Raw genomic sequence first — 21733 nt, 5'->3', positions numbered from 1 at the left:
ATTGGTCTACAAGGACAAGTTCTGGCCTGGGTTAGATCTTATCTGTCGGAAAGATATCAGTTTGTCTCTGTGGTTGGTTTGTCCTCTGACAAATCAATTGTAAGTTTCAGTGTTCCTCAAGGTTCCGTTTTAGGACCACTATTGTTTCCGCTATATATTTAACCTCTTGGTGATGTCATTCGGAAACATAATGTTAACTTTTACTGCTATGCAGACGACACACAGCTGTACATTTCGATGAAACACGGTGAAGCCCCAAAATTACCCTCCCTGGAAGCCTGTGTTTCAGACATAAGGAAGTGGATGGCACATTTTCTACTTTTAAACTCGGACAAAACAGAGATGCTAGTTCTAGGTCCCAAGAAACAAAGAGATATTCTGTTAGATCTGACAATTAATCTTCATGGTTGTACAGTCGTCTCAAACAACTCTGTGAAAGACCTCGGCGTTACTATGGACCCTGATCTCACTTTTGACGAACATATCAAGAATATTTCAAGGACAGCTTTTTTCCATCATCGTAACATTGTAAAAGTAAGAAACTTTCTGTCCAATAATGATGCAGAGAAATTAATCTATGCTTTGTCACTTCTAGATTAGACTACTGCAATGCTCTACTTTCCGGCTACCCGGATAAAGCACTAAATAAACTTCAGTTATTGCTAAACACGGCTGCTAGAATCTTCACTAGAACCAAACAATTTGATCATATTACTCCAGTGCTAGCCTCTCTACACTGGCTTCCTGTTAAGGCTAGGGCTGATTTCAAGGTTTTACTGTAAAGCATTACATGGGCATGCTCCTACCTATCTCTCCCATTTGGTCCTGCTGTACATACCTACACGTACTCTACGGTCACAAGACGCAGGCCTCCTTATTGTCCCTAGAATTTCTAAGCAAACAGCTGGAGGCAGGGCTTTCTCCTACATAGCTCCATTTTTATGGAATGGTCTGCCTATCCATGTGAGAGATGCAGATTCAGTCTCGACCTTTAAGTCTTTATTGAAGACTCATCTCTTCAGTAGGTCAGTAGGGTGTAGTCTGGCGCAGGGGGGTGAAGGTGAATGGAAAGGCACTGGAGCAACGAACCGCCCTTGCTGTCTCTGCCTGGCTGGTTCCCCTTTCTTCACTGGGATTCCCTTTTACGGGGGCTGAGTCACTGGCTTACCGGTGCGTCAATTGAGTGGGTTGAGTCACTGACGTGATCTTTCTGTCTGGGTTGGCGCCCCCCTCGGGCTCGTGCCGTGGTGGAGATCTTCGTGGGCTCTACTCAGCCTTGTCTCAGGGTAGTAAGCTGGTGGTTTGAAGATATCCTTCTAGTGGAGTGGAGGCTGTGCTTTGGCAAAGTGTGTGGGGTTATTTCCTGCCTGGTTGGCCCTGTCCGGGGGTATCGTCGGGCCCCCCGACACAATTCCAATGGGAAGCAGTCCTCATGAGGTTAGGGAAGGAGGATACACTGGAAGATTATAATTGAAAAGATGGAACATGAATATAGGCAGAGGTGTCATGCCCATAGGGGGAACAGGGACAGGTTCCCCCTGAGATTTCTCCTGTTTACATACAAAGTAGTGAAGTCATCAAAACTACAAAATAACACATATGGAATCATGTAGTAACCAAACAACTGTAAAACAAACCAAAACATATTTTATAATTGAGATTCTTCAAAGTAGCCACCATTTGCACACAAGTTTGCACACTCTTCACTATTATTCCACAGTTTAGAAAATAGTCAAAATAAAGAAAAACCCTTGAATGAGTAGGTGTGTCCAAACTTTTGACTGGTACTGTATATATTAAATATTTTTGTTGTTGTTTCTCTGTAATACTACTAGCCACCTAGCAATTTGAAGTTGCCCAAACTCCCAACCGCATAACTAACTACCAAGTAGCCATTTCAGGCTATCACTGAAGTTAGAGTGGCTAGCTTGTTTTACCATCTTAGATGGCATGCCTGCTGGCAAGGTTGGTAGACTTGAGAAAAGTAAGCAATTACTAAATTTACTGAATAAGATTCACATTCCTTTCAATCTTTTACCCATATTTATTTGCAGAGATGCAGATTTAGCGTCTTAAAAATGTAGTGTCTTTAAAAAAAAGAATAACTACCAGTCAGGTACGACAACTCAAGAGGTACGCTTAGATATGCAGAAAAGTAAACATATATATATATATATTTACATAGATTTAATCATAACGATTATGCCTCTAGATTGCAGTAAAAAAATCTGTTTCAGGTATATGAAAAATGATCCAATTTACGGATAAGGGGCCTATCCCCCCTCAGGATCACCCTCCAGCCATTCTCATGTTACATACTTTGTGCCCCCTCAGATTTTTGGGGTGTGGCATGGGGTGTGGCATGGGATTTTTGGGGTGTGGCATGATTTTCCTGAATATAGGCCTATAATTAGTTTTGAGATGTACAGTAGCCTGCCATACTGCTGTGGCACACTAAAATGGGCTCTCTCCTGTTCCTTTAGTCAGTTACCCTTTTCAGAACAGTTTATTGCACCAATAAAATGACTATATTAAGATAAAACTGATTAGAGTATGCTTTTTTGACTGTGCAGCCTACTAAGGTGTCCACTTTCAGATAAACAGATGCCAAACTGTCTTGAACCCCCCCCCCCCCAACACAGGTGTTCAATGTCCTCCCGAACTCTGACCCTGCCCCCCACCTCCAGAGGGTAGACACAAGATACTTTGGGACCACAACCTCTGCTGATCTCGAAGCACCCAGCATTGCCATGCACAATACGGTCCTTGTTGATTTCCAAGAATGTGGGGGGCCAGGGCCCCTCTGGACAGGTTTCATGTGGGAAGGCCTTTCATCAGGGCTACAGAACGCCTTCCTTCAGCGCATTCACAACACATTAGATCCGCACTGAGGGAGGCAAACCAGATCAGGTGAATGGAAAAACCCTTTGAATAGGGATATGAGTTCTATTTTAAATGTGGTCCCAGAGTAGCCAAACACAAGGGGTCAATGTTGAGCAACTACAATCACAATGTTTTCGCTTCACTGGTTCACATCAGGTAAATGTGGAGATTTTGTCAGCGCTTTCCTTTCCTTTGCTGCATTATGATCTGTCGATGGAAAAAAAGGAAATGCACAAAATGCCATGCTTATTAAATGGGATTATGTACAGTAGCTGGTTTCCTCCTAGGTGTTTGAGGGAGACCCTGCCAGAAGACTCCCATTGGGATGAGAAACAGTTCAGCCTTTGATCAGATACATGTACGTTCATCCTTTCAAGTTGTTTTAGACAACATTTCCATGCATCTTTATTCACCACGCCTTAGCCTATGTTTCCTCACAATTATGCCTCATAAAGACGTCAACACATAGTTCTACATTCAATCAAAAACCACAAGGTGTGCTAGAGGTCTTCACGGTTCCACCCGACCCGGAATACACCCAGTATTTTCCCTAGGGTCCTGCATAGCCTATCGCCTATTTATTTTATGCTAATAAGGTGAATTTATTGACTTATAGAAGACATAGCCAACATACAAAGACCTATTAGTTAACCAGCAGAGCAACTTGGCTGATAAACCACATTTTTTGTCACTCGGGTCTGGTCTAGATCCTGACCCACTAGGGTATGGGTCAGGTCTAGTTATCGTTGCGTCCATTTGAGTTTGGGTCTGATTGATCCACAACCAAGGACAAACTTTTTGGACTCAAAAATACTGTGTGTGCGTGTATGAACAAAAACGTAAGGAATATGTTATGTTAATTTACATATACTGAACAAAAATATAAAACACAACATGTAAAGTGTTGGTCCCATGTTTCATAAGCTGAAATAAAAGATCCCAGAAATGTATCATTTGCACAAAAATCTTATTTCTCTCAAATGTTTTGTACAAATTTGTTTACATCCCTGTTAGTGAGCATTTCTCCTTTGTCAAGATAATTCATCCACCTGACAGGTGTGGCATCTGAAGAAACTGATTAAACAGCATGATCATTACTCAGGTGCACCTTGTGCTGTGGACAATAAAAGGCCAATCTAAAATGTGCAGTTTTGTCAAAACACAATGCCACAGATGTTTCACGATTTGAGGGAGCATGCAATTGGCATGCTGACTGCAGGAATGTCCACCAGAGCTGTTGGCAGAGAACATGTTCATTTCTCTACCATAACCTGCCTCCTATGCTGTTTTACAGAATTTGGCAGTATTCTAATTGGCCTCACAACTGCAGATCACGTGTAACCACAACAGCCCATGACCTCCACATCCAGCTTCTTCACCATCCAGCTTGTCCGTAATGAAGCTCTTTTGTGGGGAAAACTAATTCGGATTGGCTGGGCCTGGCTCCCATGTGGGTGGGTATGCCCTCCCAGGCGGCCCACCCATAGCTGCGCCCCTGCCAAATCATGTCAAATCCATAGATTAGGGCCTAATGAATTTATTTAAATGGACTGATTTCCTTATATGAACTGTAACTTGTTGAAACTGTTACGTTCATATTTTTGTTCAGTATATATGGTTAGGGTAGGAGTTACGTGAACGTTAGTTGTTAAAACACAACCCGTAGAGTGAGCCTGTACATTTAATGCTTCGTGTCACTGGACAGGCTCCAGCCAGACTACTTCTAACAGGGAACGGCTTCATGGAAGCCTGAGAGAGGAGAGAGAGCTAGGGCCGGCTCAGCCTGCGAGGTAAGACGCTTAGCCCTCTAAGACGTGCTTGGCTGGGGGTGGATTTACACGACCTGAGTCATCGCCCCGTCTGTAGAAGGTGAGGTCACCCATGGTGCGAGTGTGACCGTCAGATTACCTCAACTGAAAAATAACATCTACTCTACAAGGGTCTCCCCATGTTCATTCATCAATGGTAAGATCATTATTCCAATGGTGAGGGCGGGGGAAGGGGTGGGCTGGCTGGTGACAGAGAAGGGGGGGGGGGGGGGGGGGGGCTGGCTGGTGACAGAGAAGGGGGGAGGGGTGGGGGGGGGGGCTGGCTGGTGACAGAGAAGGGTGGGAGGGGTGGGGGGTGGGCTGGCTGGTGACAGAGAAGGGGGGGAGGGGTGGGCTGGCTGGTGACAGAGAAGGGGGGAGGGGAAGGAATCTGGCTGGTGACAGAGAAGGGGGGGGGGACAGGGTGGGTTGGCTGGTGACAGAGAAGGGGATGGAGGTGCAGGAGGGAGTGGAGGGGCTTCGCTCGGACCAGGGAGCACCTGAGGAGACAATTGACCCGAGAGATTCCCCTCTCACTCGGTTCTTGTTGGATATTGACACCACAATTGCAAAATAACTTTCATTTATTTATCATCGTTATCATCATCCCAAAAAGAGGGCCATTTCATATCACGGTGAAGTTATGAACCAAACAGACGAGATTAAGTGGACAGTTTTCCATCATTGCTTGCATAAGAACACTACAAAAAGTGACCCTCGGAGAGAGTTCAGTGGAAGTTCCATGCGCAAAAATACTATAAAATATTACAACTGGCAGCTCCAAAAATAGATCCTTATTACAATAGTAATTAAAACATCGCATGAGCGTCAAATGGAAGAGAAATAGCTCCAAACCCTGTCATCTGTAGCATATTTAATTAAGACAATACGGTAACGTTTCATCAGCGCAAACTAGGGATTCTTGCCATCATAAAATGCTAGTATGAACTTTTCCCAAAGGCAATATGTATTATGAGTAATACGTGCAGTAATGGCAAACAAATAACCATCAAATATTATTTTAAGTCAAATTGAATGAGATTAAAATATCTGTAAAAGAAAGCTGTCTAAAAAAATCTCACTTCTGTGGAGATGTTCTTTACACTACCAAAATGGAGCTCCTACCAGTAGTGATATTTTATACCGCAAAATTCCAATAAACTGGGTAAAGCTTTTTGATGAGCAAATTGCTAAATCAGTCGTTTTTATCCAATATGTCCAAATAAAACGGTAGAACATTGACATATAACTTTGTTCCTCTTTTGCTGTGTATCTGAGAAGAGGCACCAATGTCTCATGTTCCACGTTCGTGTTCACACACACACACACACAATGTGTATCTAGCATCCGGGATGACTGACATGGGGTGCTGTACTGAAGCCATCGTGCAGCCATCTTGGTACTCCTCCTCCATTGTAAAATAGATTTTAGAAGCTATAGAAATGTATTAATGTCTACTTTTTTTTTTTTTTTACACATTTATTCTATTACAGACACCTTAATGCATACTTGTATTTATATTATACTATTAAAACATTTATTTTTACTACTAAATGTAATTGTCCCCACTATAACAACAAAACACTTATATACATGCTATTTTGTCCTTGAAACATTTAACTGTAATACTGGGGAGTGCCAACATGGCCGACCGGTGGCTTCAAAGCTTCTCAATGGCCAATACATAGCATCAGCAATCCAGGGTTTATATACATCATTGGTACAGACAACTAGGTTGCCATGAAAACAACATTTCCTCTGGCAGTCTTCCGTTGCTCAGCCAACTGTAGTTCTCTTTGTCGAGCCCCAAACCCAGCAGGCGAAAAACAGAAAGTCAACTTAAATTAAACAGCCTGTCCCACAATAACTTACTGTATGTCTAACTTAATAAATATACTCTGCTTCCGCTGGATTTTGCTAAGAGAGCAGAAGTGCTGAGGTGCGTCTTGCTCACCGCCTCTCCTGAGTAGCTATCGGGGGGAGGGGTCAAAGGTCAATGGAAGGGCTCAGAGGGGTCAATCAATGCGGTTCCCGCATATCGTGAAGCGGTCTACGTCCAGCAGGTCCTTTTTAGGGGTCCTGTGCTTGAGCTCTGTGCCCTCCGTCCCATCCCCCTCCTTCTGCTCGGGAGTGGCAGGGGGCGAGGGGGTGAGGGTGTCAGGGTCCGGTTCTGGGCTGGTGGAGGGTCTGGTTGGGGTGGTGGTGGGGGAAGTGGTGGGAGGGGCCACAGTCTCTGCCTGTGGGTTGGGGATGACGGTGGGGGTAGGCTGGGTGGTGACAGAGGAGGTGGGGGGGATGGAGGTGCAGGAAGGAGTGGATGGAGACCGCTCAGACCACGGATCCCCTGACAGATCACCTGATGAGGCAAATGAGACAGAGAGAGAAGTAGATTTAACCCAAACAAACAATACTTGGTAATTTGAGAAAAGTTAGCAACACTAACGGTAAGTAACACTCACACATAGATAGTAAGCAACGAAACATCATCATCATAAACTTCCTTTTTGATTAGATTTTACTTCAGAGTGACCAAGTAAACTGGAAAACCAACAACATTGACTTCTAGGAATAAAAATGTACCTACAGTGGGGCAAAAAAGTATTTAGTCAGCCACCAATTGTGCAAGTTCTCCCACTTAAAAATATGAGAGAGGCCTGTAATTTTCATCATAGGTACACTTCAACTATGACAGACAAAATGAGACAAAAAAATCCAGAAAATCACATTGTAGGATTTTTAATGAATTTATTTGCAAATTGTGGTGGAAAATAAGTATTTGGTCAATAACAAAAGTTTATCTCAATACTTTGTTATATACCCTTTGTTGGCAATGACAGAGGTCAAACGTTTTCTGTAAGTCTTCACAAGGTTTTCACACACTGTTGCTGGTATTTTGACCCATTCCTCCATGCAGATCTCCTCTAGAGCAGTGAGGTTTTGGGGCTGTTGCTGGGCAACACGGACTTTCAACTCCCTACAAAGATTTTCTATGGGGTTGAGATCTGGAGACTGGCTAGGCCACTCCAGGACCTTGAAATGCTTCTTACGAAGCCACTCCGTCGTTGCCCGGGTGGTGTGTTTGGGATCATTGTCATGCTGAAAGACCCAGCCATGTTTCATCTTCAATGCCCTTGCTGATGGAAGGAGGTTTTCACTCAAAATCTCACGATACATGGCCCCATTCATTCTTTCCTTTACACAGATCAGTCATCCTGGTCCCTTTGCAGAAAAATAGCCCCAAAGCATGATGTTTCCACCCCCATGTTTCACAGTAGGTATGGTGTTCTTTGGATGCAACTCAGCATTCTTTGTCCTCCAAACACGACGAGTTGAGTTTTTACCAAAAAGTTATATTTTGGTTTCATCTGACCATATGACATTCTCCCAATCTTCTTCTGGATCATCCAAAAGCTCTCTAGCAATCTTCAGATGGGCCTGGACATGTACTGGCTTAAGCAGGGGGACACGTCTGGCACTGCAGGATTTGAGTTCCTGGCGGTGTAGTGTGTTACTGATGGTAGGCTTTGTTACTTTGGTCCCAGCTCTCTGCAGGTCATTCACTAGGTCCCCCTGTGTGGTTCTGGGATTTTTGCTCACTGTTCTTGTGATCATTTTGACCCCACGGGTAAGATCTTGTGTGGAGCCCCAGATCGAGGGAGATTATCAGGGGTCTTGTATGTCTTCCATTTCCTTATAATTGCTCCCGCAGTTGATTTCTTCAAACCAAGCTGCTTACCTATTGCAGATTCAGTCTTCCCAGCCTGGTGCAGGTCTACAATTTTGTTTCTGGTGTCCTTTGACAGCTCTTTTGTCTTGACCATAGTGGAGTTTGGAGTGTGACTGTTTGAGGTTGTGGACAGGTGTCTTTTATACTGATAAGTTCAAACAGGTGCCATTAATACAGGTAACGAGTGGAGGACAGAGGAGCCTCTTAAAGAAGAAGTTACAGGTCTGTGAGAGCCAGAAATATTGCTTGTTTGTAGGTGACCAAATACTTATTTTCCACCATCATTTGCAAATAAATTCATAAAAAATCCTACAATGTGATTTTCTGGATTTTTTTGTCTCATTTTGTCTGTCATAGTTGAAGTGTACCTATGATGAACATTACAGGCCTCTCTCATCTTTTGAAGTGGGAGAACATGCACAATTGGTGGCTGACTAAATACTTTTTTGCCCCACTGTATATCCATAACAATTATGCCCGCTGATTCATGATTTCAACTGCCTGAGAAACGCTGCCTGCCACTCCCTCTCGTCCCGACTCCCGACCCTTACACATTCATTACTATGGGACAGCTGGAGATTGAATTTAAATATAGAAACAACGTTGCAAATGTCAGAGAGACAGACAGTAAAGGTTTATACAAATCTCCACTGTTGAAAACAAAATGCTAGTCTAAAAGAAACGTGAGATAATGTCTAGATGCTTTTTATAGTGGAGATCAAGTTTATAGCTTCCCTGCCTGGGCTGATGAGAAAGTGGATTGCGCAGTCAGATGGAACATAGTAGATAGATTTAGCCGGTGGTAACTTGTGGAATAGACACCAGCTGGAATGCGCTTTTAACCAAATCAGCATTCAGGATTAGACCCACCCGTTGTGTAAATTCAAATAAAGTCGAGTGAAGTAGAAGAGGCATATCAGCACATGGGTTACTACTCTATGGAGAAAGCCATTTGCCTAAGGCGCCGACATGCTTCACTTGCATATAAAAGAGTGTGTTGCAAATTAGACTTTACCAGGCGAGCAGCAAATCGTGTGTGTATTCCCCAGACTGCATGAAATAAATGTGTGTTCCTCTAAAGGCAACAACACATGAGCATGGGATACAGCAGGCCTACTTTAGAAAATGCATTGTGGTACTGAACCAGTGGTATAACCATGTAATTAGGGGACTGGGGAAGGGTACCAAAAATGTCTGCAGCATTGAAGGTCCCCAAGAACACAGTGGCATCCATCATTCTTAAATGGAAGAAGTTTGGAAACCCAAGACTCTTCCTAGAGCTGACCGCCTGGCCAAACTGAGCAATCGGGAGAAAAAAGGTCCTTGGTCAGGGAGGTGACCAAGAAACCGATGGTCACTCTGGGAGAGCCTTCCAGAAGGACAACCATCTCTGCAGCACTCCACCAATCAGGCCTTTATAGTAGAGCAGCCAGGCAGAAGCCACTCCTCAGTAAAACGCATAAGACAGCCCGCATGGAGTTTGCCAAAAGGCCCCTAAAGACTCTCAGACCACGAGAAACAAGATTCTCTGGTCTGATGAAACCAGGGTTCAACTCTTTGGCCTGAATGCCAAGCGTCACGTCTGGAGGAAACCTGGCACCATCCCTGACACATGGTTGTGGCAGCATCCTGCTGTGGGGGTGTTTTTCAGCGGCAGGGACTGGAAGACTAGTTAGGATCGAGGCAAAGATGAACGGAGCAAAGTACAGAGAGATCCTTGATGAAAACCTCCTTCAGAACACTCAGGACTGAACTCAGACAGGGGCAAAGGTTCACCTTCCAACAGGACAAGTCTCTGAATGTCCTTGAGTGGCCCAGCCAGATCCCGGACTTGAACCTGATCAAACATCTCTAGAGAGCTGTAGCAACGCTCCCCATCCAACCTGACAGAGCTCGAGAGGATCTGCAGAGAAGAATGGGAGAAACTCCCCAAACACACGTGTGCCAAGCTTGTAGCTTCATACCCAAGAAGACTCATGGATGTAATCGCTGCCAAACATGATTCAACAAAGTACTGAGTAAAAGGTCTGAATACTTTTGTAAATGTGATTTCAGTTTTTTTTATTTGAAATAAAATAGCAAACATTTCCAAACCGATTTTTGCTTTGTCATTATGGGGTATTGTGTGTGTAGACTGATAATGGAAAAAAAAAACAAATTTTATCCAATTTTAGAATAAGGCTGTAACTTTATAAAATGTGGAAAAAGTCAAGGGGTCTGAAAACTTTCCATAGGCACTTAACATATGGCACCTCCAATTAGAACCAAATCGTTATGAAGAACGAGGCAAAGTAGTCTGTTAGTATAGTAAGGAATCCATTGGAATCAGGGGGCTGAAAGTAACCTATTTCGCCAGGGAGGTATTCAATAGGCACCAAACAGAATGAAACGGACTAAAACAGGGTGTGACTACCTGAACTCGTCCAATAAGAGACGCTCATACTCAATTTCCGACGCAAAACGTTTTCCTACGGTGTGCACTAATGAATGCAGCCCAGAAGAGACAGCTGGGTTGGGTCCAGTACAGTTACAGATGGGCTAATGAAGAATAGCAACGCAAGCATTCCGTGACTTTCTGACCCCACATGATATGCATTGGCACTTTAACATACTATGCTACTGATTATTTTGCCTGAAAACTGTGGTGCTGTAAAAATACAGGAGTGAGAAAAGCTTTGACGTGACGTGGTGTCACTTGTCGCGCTAATGCTCTCAGCGGGCTCATCTGCTCTAGACACACACACACACACACACACCTGACAATTTATCTCGGTCATGCGCATCCTAGCAGCAGTTTCAGTTTTGAATTTCAGTGGCAGCTTCGATGTGGATGAAGGCGAGGTGCGTGCGCGTGTGGCAATGCGGGAGGTCAATTACCCGAGTGGGAAATACGCATCTGCTTGCTTGAGGCTGGGTTTGGCAAGCTGGGATTGCTAAGAAGAATGAGTAATTGAGTGTCTTTTGAGGCTGAGTTTGGCAAGCTGGGATTGCTCAGAAGAATGAGTAATTGAGTGTCTTATTGAGGCTGGGTTTGGCAAGCTGGGATTGCTCAGAAGAATGAGTAATTGAGTGTCTTTTGAGGCTGAGTTTGGCAAGCTGGGATTGCTCAGAAGAATGAGTAATTGAGTGTCTTATTGAGGCTGGGTTTGGCAAGCTGGGATTGCTAAGAAGAATGAGTAATTGAGTGTCTTATTGAGGCTGGGTAGGCTGTATGTGACTGACTGGGCTCTAATCTGGGTCCTCTTCATGCCTTAAGATTGTGTTAGCCCGCTGAGCGAAAGGCTCAGGGAGGTAACAAGTCTTCATTGTGTCATGCAAGGTTTTTACCTGTTCCCTAGTCATTATATATATATTATAAGATGTTCCCTCGCCTGGTAAAATGAAGGTAAATGAATATAAATACTAGGGTATTGTCTGTCACTGGGTACCTGAGGGGGCAGTACACCTGGATGTCTTGCTGGTTCGACTGGGCGTCTTCCCGGGGACGGCTGTGGGGGGCTTCTCAAACAGCTTGTCCTCCATGTTGGCTCTCTTCACGTACACACACGACTTCCCCAGCAGCACAATACTGTTAAGCACTTTCAGGGTCACCATTCTACACAGGGAAAAGACAAGTAATGATTTCCAAGGTGAAAGTGAGAAGATAAGCAGACTACAGTATAGTCATGTGTCGTCCCCCCCCCCTCCCCCTATTGTGAACAGGTCTAGATTTGATTCTGTATGGAAATACAGATAAGGTATACTGGTATGGCACATATTTAATATTCCATCTTTTTTTTTTTAAATGGCCAATTCAAAAACTTCTCGATCTCACCATATCAGGGCTCTACAGTGCGACCATATTACTCGCATTTGACCATATTACTCTCTAAATATTTCGCTGTGCAACCTGGAAGTTTTATTTAGTAACACCAGTGGGCCTACAAAAATAAAGGGTTCCAGTTTTAATAGCTCAAATGATTTTCATTGTGCTCCTAAATTTCTAAGTGTTTGCCTTTTTACATTTTTGATTTCTTTTTAACTTAGAAAAGGTCTGTGTAGAGCCCTGCGCATTAGGGAATAGCAACACTACCCACAAAGCAGCCATATACAGCACACTGAGTATGAAGGGTTATAACGCTCAGTTCATGGACAGAAAACAGCTCCAGGAACGCAATAGGGCTTCTGCATATCTAAAGCTTATGATGCATTTGAAATACGATCGAGAGAGACATCCACATCTAGGTCTGTGGACCAAATGCCCCCCCCCCCCCCCCCCCGAGGGCTTTTGGAAGCCGGACTGTGGTCTTTTCACAGATACCAGGGTCTGTTGGGAATACAGCTATTAAAAAAATGTAACAATTTTTTTTTTTAAAAGGGTGGGAGGGGGGAGATGACAACGTTGTATTCCACCTCAGGCTAACTGTTCAGTGGTTTTATACCCACAGGGTGGGAAAAAAAAGAAGAAGAAAAGATGGAGGAGGGTGCAGAGAAAAAGAAGCCCCAACTAAGCCTAAGCAGAGGGCTAACGTGAAGACCCATGCTAAAGTAACTCAGTGGGAGCAGACCTGCACGGACATCATCAGAGGCGCTCCATTTAAATACGCATAGGCTATCGCGTGAATGCTATGCTCGCAAACAACGCTAGCCGTATTGCGGGACTGACGCGTTCGGATTTGTCTATGAAACTCGTGGAAGGGGTGCTATGTAATTGCAAATCATCGAACATGACAAAGAATAAGAACTGGATTGGAGTCTTACCCCATGTAAAAGAGGAACACACAGGAGTAGGACAGGGCTCCCTGTACATTCACTGAACTCATCACCACTCGGATTAGCTGTCAATTACAAAATCGAAAAAGCTTCAGCAGAAACACTGTCGCACGTTACAGTTCAATCAGAAATAAAAATCAAGACAACAAAAATGTAGTTATGTCAACTACATTGTCGTGCAACTAATAAACAACGTTATACAAGACGGAACTGTTTAGTTGATTGACATCAATAAAAAACGCAATCAAAAGCATATAATTAGTGCCCACTTAAAACACACTGCCCATCTACATATCATGGAAGGGGAACCACTGCATTGGACTGGTGTACAAGGCTGATCTTACCAGGACTGCAAGAGGAAGAGGAATGAAGCCCATTCTCCTGGCTACGGAATCGCTGTAGTCTGTGCAGGCCTGCCCATTGACAAAAACAAGCCTCAACCACACATCAACTACAGCAGCGAAAAAAGAACATTGATTGAAACTGTAGGGACAGTGGAGCTGGATGCCTAATCACTGTGTTTCGAGAGATGCTACGTACGTTTTTCTGCCGACAGCTGACGAGATCGAAGGCCAGGCTGGCTCTGTATTCACTGTATACCTGCGGATACAAAAACAGCCGCGTTATCATCACAGAGACGAACAGAACACCTAGTTCATTATTAGAATGCATCACTACGGTTGTTTGATATGAAGCTTGTAAACCATCTGCCATGGCTCTGCAGAAAAACACGGATACCATAAAGACTGGACCACAAGTGAGTATGACCGACTGGATTTGAAGACCGTGTTAGCCGGCTGAGCTAAAGCCTAGGCAGTTTTCAGGTCTCAGCGAAGGTTACTTGTCACGCGAGAGAAACGGTTCACCAAACCTGCCGCCATTACACTCCTCCCCCCCTATGACCAACCCCTCCTCGCGGAATAAACAGCACCAATGTGTCCCGACTGAATTCAAACCCGCATCTCCTATGCGCCACAAGACTGTGTGAGCCCTTCGATCTAAAGCCTTCGGGTCTTAGGCAAGGTTTCTCGCCACACAAGAGCTGGGAATGGGTCATGACTGACGGTGGGACAGCTAGTTGTTGTGGCTGAGGATGACGACGTTGCTAGCCCAGTAGCCCTATTGGGGCATAATGTGATGTGTTGTGATTTAGAAAGGGCAGAGGGGAGCGGAGGGACTCGTGGCACGCTACAGAGATTGAGGCACACAGCAGTGTGGGAGGCAACCTAAACAAAAGTGCCACGCTGTACATAAAAACAGGGCCAACCATGGTGTAATCCTTCAAACATGAACGAAGCAGACCCTCTCCAGTGAACATACATTTCACAGTCACACACCCAGAGGGAAATGTGTTTTCTTAATCAATTTATTCAAGTAGATTAATTGAAATTCTTATTCAAGACTTTAAAAAGCGCAATGTATTCCTAATGGGGATTGTTTTATTTGCGAACTGTGAATTTCAATTAATTCCTTGAAGTGGGTGAATTAAAAATGGGATTGACCTCAAAATACACCGTTCCCTCTTGGTGTTTGATTGTGTGCGAAATGAAAGGTTTTTCAGTTCATTTATCGCCAACTCATCGAATCACTAGTCATCCTCCGTGCGATCCTTACATCTGCCGTGATCTCGTTGAACTTGGTGATGAAGGCGTGTTTGATGACGTCCACTGCGATCTCGGAGGCGATCACCATGAAGACATCAGGTAACAACACCCAGAGATGATCTGGAGACAAGACAACTGACTTGTGAAGTGAATTTCTAAAATCTACACCATTCCTTCTTTACCTAACCGAATGTCTGGTCGTTCTTTTTAATTGACTCCAATTGTACATTTAATGACTTCTTGGTTTAATCATAAATTGTTTTAGGCTTAGTACAATAACTTAAACAGTGGTGGATTCGACTCGAACACAAGATAAAATACAATCTTCATATCCATGTGGTGCAAGTCTGCCCAAAATGGTTTTGGATGAGGTCTAGGTTATGCCACAAGGCTCAGACCCGGTCAGAGTACGACATTAGCATCATCACCGTTACTGACACTCCAAATCTGTCAGGGCCAGCTGACTGTATTAAGAGAGCTGTCATATAGGACGGAGGTGATGAGAGTAAGGCTGCGCTATCATCATCACAATGTCTTATCCACTAGGGGTTGAATGGAACAGCTTTAATAAGGGCACCAAGGATCAGGGTGATTACTTTTTCAAAGGCAGCAGTAGCAGCAAACTGTGGGCCTCCTGAGAAGCACAGCGGTCTAAGGCACTGCATCGCAGTGCTAGAGGCGTCACTACAGACCCGGTTTCGCTCACGGGCTGTATCACGACCGGCTGTGATCGGGGGTTCCCATAGGGAGGCGCACAATTAGCCCAGTGTCATCCGGGTTAGGGAATGGTTTGGTTCATCGCGCTCTAGCGACTCCTTGTGGCGGACCGGGTGCCTGCAGGCTTTAGTCAGGCGAACAGTGTTTCCTCCAACACGTCGACCTTCGCCTCCTAAGACCGTTGGGGAGTTGCAGCAATGAGACAAGATCAAAATTGGGGAGAATAACGGGGGTAAAAAAAAAAAACACCTAAAATCACCCGTTCCTGTGAACACAATAAAATGGATCCAAGAATTCCCTTTGCATGTTGGTTACCTGGGCTCCATGAGAACTGCTCCATGTTCCTGAGGCAGACGATGAGAAGGAGTACGTAGCTGGTGAACCGTTCCTTGATATCTAAAATGCAAATACATACATATTCGTAACTACCTAATACTTGGAATCATGTACCAACATAACTACGTAATATCGAGAAAAAAGGGCAGTCATTTGTTCCATGTACTTTCAAAGCTACATACATCATTTGGCATAAATATCCTATTCGTCGGAACCCTGTGTGGTCTGGAAGTAAGTGTAACTTGCTAAACAGACTGGATCTTCAAAGACGCAAGCAAATAGCAAGAGGGGGGAAATAGGAAATGATTAAAGCTTATTTTCGGGTCCTTGCATTCCTGCAGAATGACAGCAACAAAGATGAAAACATGCAGCCTGCAGGCACAAAGAGGAAGAGTTCAGAATGCATTTAAATCTATGGCGCATTTCTTTCGTGTTATCAAAGCTGAATAAACAGCTCCGATTGCCGCTTCAAAAAGGACGAGAGAGAGAGAGAGAGAGAAGGCTTAACCCATCGCATAGAAAAAGACTGTCTAACATGTAGAGCGTTTTGAATCAGAGAAATGGTGTTAAAAATAAAATGTCCATATCACAATTTAAAATGTACAGTGTAATGCCTATGGCAGTAACTTACCACTGTTGGACATCTGAAAGAGGTTGTTCTTCTCAAACTTCTTGAACACACTTCCTTTGATCTCCACAAACTGTACATGCAGGAAATACAGGAAAATATATTTGAGTGTCCTCTACATTTTACGATTACGTGTGTGTGTGTGTGTGTGTGTGTGTGTCCGAGTGTGTGCACACTCACGTTGTTGGACATCATGATGGTGAGCAGGGACTTATTGTGGGAGTTGAAAGCCACGTTGAGCGTTGACGCCTGGACCATGATGAGGATGGCATGCAGGACTGGAGACAGAGGCTCAGGAAAACACTGAACATGGTGACAACAGCATCCGCTGCAGTAAAGGGCTGGGTGTTTGAGTGAGAGCGTGTGAGGACTCACATTACTGACACATCATCAAAAAAAACAACAACACTAACTAAAAAAAGTGACGCCTGTAAGGTGATGGAAGTTGAGGTGTCACAAATTCCTACAGTAGAGTTCTTCCTGTGTGCATTTCCTAGTTCTCCATGAAGGATACAGACGTAGAATACAGCCATGAGGAAGTGGGGGATGACCCCTATGCTGTCTCTCTTCCTCTCTTTGGGCTCCGTGGCCGTCCAGTAGAGAGCGTCAAGGATGTCTTGGCCAAACGACGAGAACAGCCTGTCGGCTACCTAAACAGGGACGGTAAGTAGTTCAAGTCAAGTTCAGCATGGGTTAATGATGTGACCTGCGACCTCGTAAGTGATACAACGGGTGATAGACTATGACAGATTACCAGCGCTTGACTGTGTGTCACTACTCAAATCAAATTTTATGTCACGTGTCGAATGCAACCGGTGTTGTGGGACATCTTGAAGGGACTGATAAATGGTGAAATGCTTACTTACATGCCCTCAACCAACAGTGCAGTTCAAGAAATAAGTTAAGAAACAAGTTAAGACAATAATTTACTAATTAAAATAAAAGTAAAAATAAACACATAATTAAATAACAATAACGAGGATATATGAAGGGGGTACCGGTACTGAGTAAATGTGCGGGGGTACAGGTTAGTCAAGGTAATTTGTACATGTAGGTAGGGGTAAAGTGACTATGCATAGATGATAAAGAGTGAGTAGCAGCAGTGTAAAAACAAAGGGGGAGGGGGTCAAATGTAAATAGTCATTCTGTCAAGGAACATTTTGGACCTAGACTTGGCGCTCCAGTACCGCTTGCCGTGCGGTAGCAGAGAGAACAGTCTTGACTTACGTGACTTGAGTCTATGACAAAAAAAAAATTGAATGGTTTATATCGGCACACTCTTAGCGGAGTTACCAACAACCGGATACATCCGGTTCAGGGATACAGCTAATTCAACCTAGCGTCCTTTCCCGCTGAAAGCAGGAACTCCACTCAGGCATCTTTTTACGCCAGCTACAACTCCTTTTTCCCCCTAATAACATATCACCTGCTCCATTTCAGATGAAACAGGGTATCCCGAGGCCCTAATCAAATACTTCAGCCAACAACAACAGATTTTCCTTGACATAGGCCTTCCCCGCTGACGTAACGTGACTGGATCAGTGGAAGCTATATAGAGGGGAACCTTTAGATCACATTCCTACAACAGCTCTGAATCCAACCCATTGTACCTCCAGCATGTTGTAGATGATGTAGAGTTTGATGACGGACTGTCCTCGGATCAGGTGGTACATCATGCTGTAGTCCACGTAGTGCATCATGGAGTAGCACAGCACCATTATCAGTCCCTTCAAGATGTCACACACCTGGGCCGGCTGCAGCAGGCGCGAGCCACTGGCAGAACACACACACACACACACGTTACAAATAGAACCTTGACATACATCTGCATGTACACACACACAGCCAAGTCATACATCTGCATGTACTGTATGCATGTACACTACCGGTCAAACGTTTTAGAACACCTACTCATTCAAGGGTTTTTCTTTATTTTTACTATTTTCTACATTGTAGAATAATAGTGAAGACATCGAAACGATGAAATAACACATATGGAATCATGTAGTAACCAAAAAAAAGTGTTACATCAAAATACATGTTATATTTGAGATTCTTCAAATAGCCACCCTTTGCCTTGATGACAGCTTTGCACACTCTGGGCACTCTCTCAACTAGCTTCACCTGGAATGCTTTACCAGCAGTCGTGAAGGCGCTCCCACAAATGCTCAGCACTTGTTGGCTGCTTTTCCTTAAGTCTGTGGGACGACTCAACCCAAACCATCTCAATTGGGTTGAGGTCGGGTGACTGTGGAGGCCAGATCATGATCGTCCCACTAAGCGTAAACCAGATGGGATGGCGTATCATGCGGAGATCATCCGTTTACCCACACCACGTCTCACAAAAGACACAGCGGATGGAGCCAAATATCTCCATTTTGGACTCCAGAGCAAAGGACACATTTCCACCGGTCTAATGTTCATTGCTCGTGTTTCTTTGCCCAAGCAATTCTCTTCTTATTGGTGTCCTTTAGTTGTCGAAATGCTGCAAAGAAACCACCATGAAGGCCTGATTCACGCAGTCTCCTCTGAACAGTCAATATTGAGGTGTGTCTGTTACTTGAACTCTGAAGTATTTATTTAGGCTGCAATTTCTGAGGCTGGTAACTCGAATTAACTTATCCTCTGCAGCAGAGGTAACTCTGGGTCTTCCATTCCTGTGGCGGTCCTCATGAGAGCCAGTTTCATCTTAGTGCTTGATGGTTTTTGTGACTGAGCTTGAAGAAACTTTCAAAGTTCTTGAAATGTTCCGCATTGACTGACCTTCATGTCTTAAAATAATAATGGACTGTCGTTTCTCTTTGCTTATTTGAGCTGTTCTTGTCATAATATGGACATGGTCTTTTACCAAATAGGGCTATCTTCTGTGTACCACCCCTACCTTATCACACACAACTGATTGGCTCAAACACATTAAGAAGGAAATAAATTCTACAAATTAACTTAAGGCACACCTGTTAATTGAAATGCATTCCAGATGACTACCTCATGAAGCCACAGTTGAAGTCATTAAAACTCATTTTTCAACCACTCCACAAATTTCTTGTTAAACTATAGTTTTGGCAAGTCGGTTGTGCATGACACAAGTAATTTTTTCAACAATTGTTTACAGACAGATTATTTCCCTGTATCACAATTCCAGTGGGTCACTGTGCCTTTAAACAGCTTGGAAAATTCCAGAAAATGATGTCATGGCTTTAGAAGCTTCTGATAGGCTAATTGACATTATTTGAGTCAATTGGAGGTGTACCTGTGGATGTATTTCAAGGCCTACCTCGTTGTTTGACATCATGTGAAAATCTAAAGAAATTTTAGACCTCCACAAGTCTGGGAGCAATTTCCAAATGCCTGAAGGCACCACGTTCATCTGTACAAACAATAGTACGCAAGTATAAACACCATGGGACCACGCAGCGGTACCGCTCAGGAAGGAGACGCGTTCCGTCTCCTAGAGATGAATGTACTTTGGTACAAAAAGTGCAAATCAATCCCAGAACAACAGCAAAGGACCTTGTGAAGATTCTGGAGGAAACAGGTACAAAAGTATCTATATCCACACTAAAACGAGTCCTATATCCACATAACCTGAAAGGCCGCTCAGAAAGGAAGAAGCCACTGCTCCAAAACCGCCATAGAAAAAGCTAGACTACGGTTTGCAACTGCACATGGGGACAAAGATCATACTTTTCGGAGAAATGTCCTCTGGTCTGATGAAACAAAAATAGAAATGTTTGGCCATAATGACTATCATCATGTTTGGAGGAAAAAGGGGGAGGCTTGCAAGCCAAAGAACACCATCCCAACCGTGAAGCACGGGGGTGGCAACATCATGTTGTGGTGGTGCTTTGCTGCAGGAGGGACTGGTGCACTTAACAAAATATATGGCATCATGTGGAAGGAAAATTATGTGGATATATTGAAGCAACATCTCAAGACATCAGTCAGGAAAATGGCTTAAGGACAACAAAGTCAAGGTATTGGAGTGGCCACCACAAAGCCCTTACCTCAATCCTATAAAAAATTAGTGGGCAGAACTGAAAAAGCATGTGCAAGCAAGGAGGCCTACAAACTTGACTCAGTTACACCAGCTCTGTCAAGAGGAATGTGCCAACATTCACCCAACTTATTGTGGGAAGCTTGTGGAAGGCTACCCAAAATGTTTGACCCAAGTTAAACAATGTAAAGGCAATGCTACCAAATACTAATTGAGTGTATGTAAACTTCTGACCCAATGGGAATGTGATGAAAGAAATAAAAGCTGAAATAAATCACTCTACTATTATTCTGACATTTTACATTCTTAAAATAAAGTGGTGATCGTAACTGACCTAAGACAGGGAATTTTTAGTATGATTAAATGTCAGGAATTGTGAAAGACTGAGTTTAAATGTATTTGGCCAAAGTGTATGAAACTTCCCACTTAAAATGTTGTTGAAAGAATGCCAAGAGTGTGCAATGCTGCATGAAGGCAAAGGGTGGCTATTTGAAGAATCTCAAATCTAAAATACATTTTGATTTGTTAAAAACTTTTTTGGTTACTACATGATTCTGTATGTGTTATTTCATAATTATGTCTTCACTATTATTCTACAATGTAGAAAATAGTACAAATAAAGAAAACCCTGAAATGAGTAGGTGTTCTAAAACTTGACCGGTAGTGTACACACACACACACACATCATACATGCACACAGCCTAGTCATACATTTGCATGTATGCACACACACACAGCCTAGTCATACATTTGCATGTACATGTACACACACACACACACACACACACACACACACACACACGTACACACACACACACAGCCTAGTCATACATCTGCAAGTACTGTACGCACACGTACACACACACAGAGCCTAGTCATACATATGTACGCATGTACACACACACAATCCAATCACATTAGTGTGCCACAATTTAGTAGGCCTAGTGCTTTTGATAACACTGTTATACGACACAGTGAACACAGTGAACATTGGGATCTTGGTTGGCTGTAAGCTTCATGCACTCTTAGGCTATAAGGTCAATGTCAGGACAGGAGTCATGTGTGCCGTGTCGAAGTGGTTTAATACCCACAGGGGTTGTCAAAGCACCAGTAGAATGACTGTCCAGGTCTTCTGAGCATCCGGGACTATTTGTTATTGGCTGATGTTAATGCTGCTCGCTATAAACAGTATAAATATGAACTTTTCAACTCCGGTTGATCGGGGTTGTTTGGAGCATCGAACACATTCAACCGATGATGATTTTTTTTGGGGGGGGGTGAAGT

At 43.7% G+C, this 21733-nt stretch overlaps 1 protein-coding gene across 5 annotated transcripts in view; it reads right to left on the bottom strand.

The window, feature by feature from the left end:
• Positions 1–5257: 5257 nt before the first annotated feature.
• LOC110505143 (transmembrane anterior posterior transformation protein 1 homolog) overlaps positions 5258–21733 on the bottom strand; it is a 33750-nt gene continuing 17274 nt past the window's right edge. Inside the window, exons 4-14 of one of the 5 annotated variants that reach the window (XM_021584143.3) lie at positions 18066–18228; positions 16970–17105; positions 16636–16733; positions 16459–16528; positions 15807–15887; positions 14785–14894; positions 13711–13770; positions 13515–13583; positions 13159–13235; positions 11847–12013; positions 5258–7047 (exon numbers count right to left, since the gene is read on the bottom strand). In XM_021584143.3, the coding sequence (XP_021439818.3) occupies positions 6707–7047; positions 11847–12013; positions 13159–13235; positions 13515–13583; positions 13711–13770; positions 14785–14894; positions 15807–15887; positions 16459–16528; positions 16636–16733; positions 16970–17105; positions 18066–18228 (1372 nt within the window). In that variant the 3' untranslated portion in view covers positions 5258–6706. The remainder of the gene's footprint in view (positions 7048–11846; positions 12014–13158; positions 13236–13514; positions 13584–13710; positions 13771–14784; positions 14895–15806; positions 15888–16458; positions 16529–16635; positions 16734–16969; positions 17106–18065; positions 18229–21733) is intronic. The other 4 variants (XR_016491706.1, XM_090219824.1, XR_016491705.1 and 1 more) reach the window with 4 other exon arrangements.

This window comes from Oncorhynchus mykiss, chromosome 25 (assembly GCF_057628025.1).
Source record: "Oncorhynchus mykiss isolate SJ-2025 chromosome 25, ASM5762802v1, whole genome shotgun sequence".
NCBI lineage: Eukaryota > Metazoa > Chordata > Actinopteri > Salmoniformes > Salmonidae > Oncorhynchus > Oncorhynchus mykiss.
This window is presented reverse-complemented; position numbering and strand designations above follow the sequence as displayed.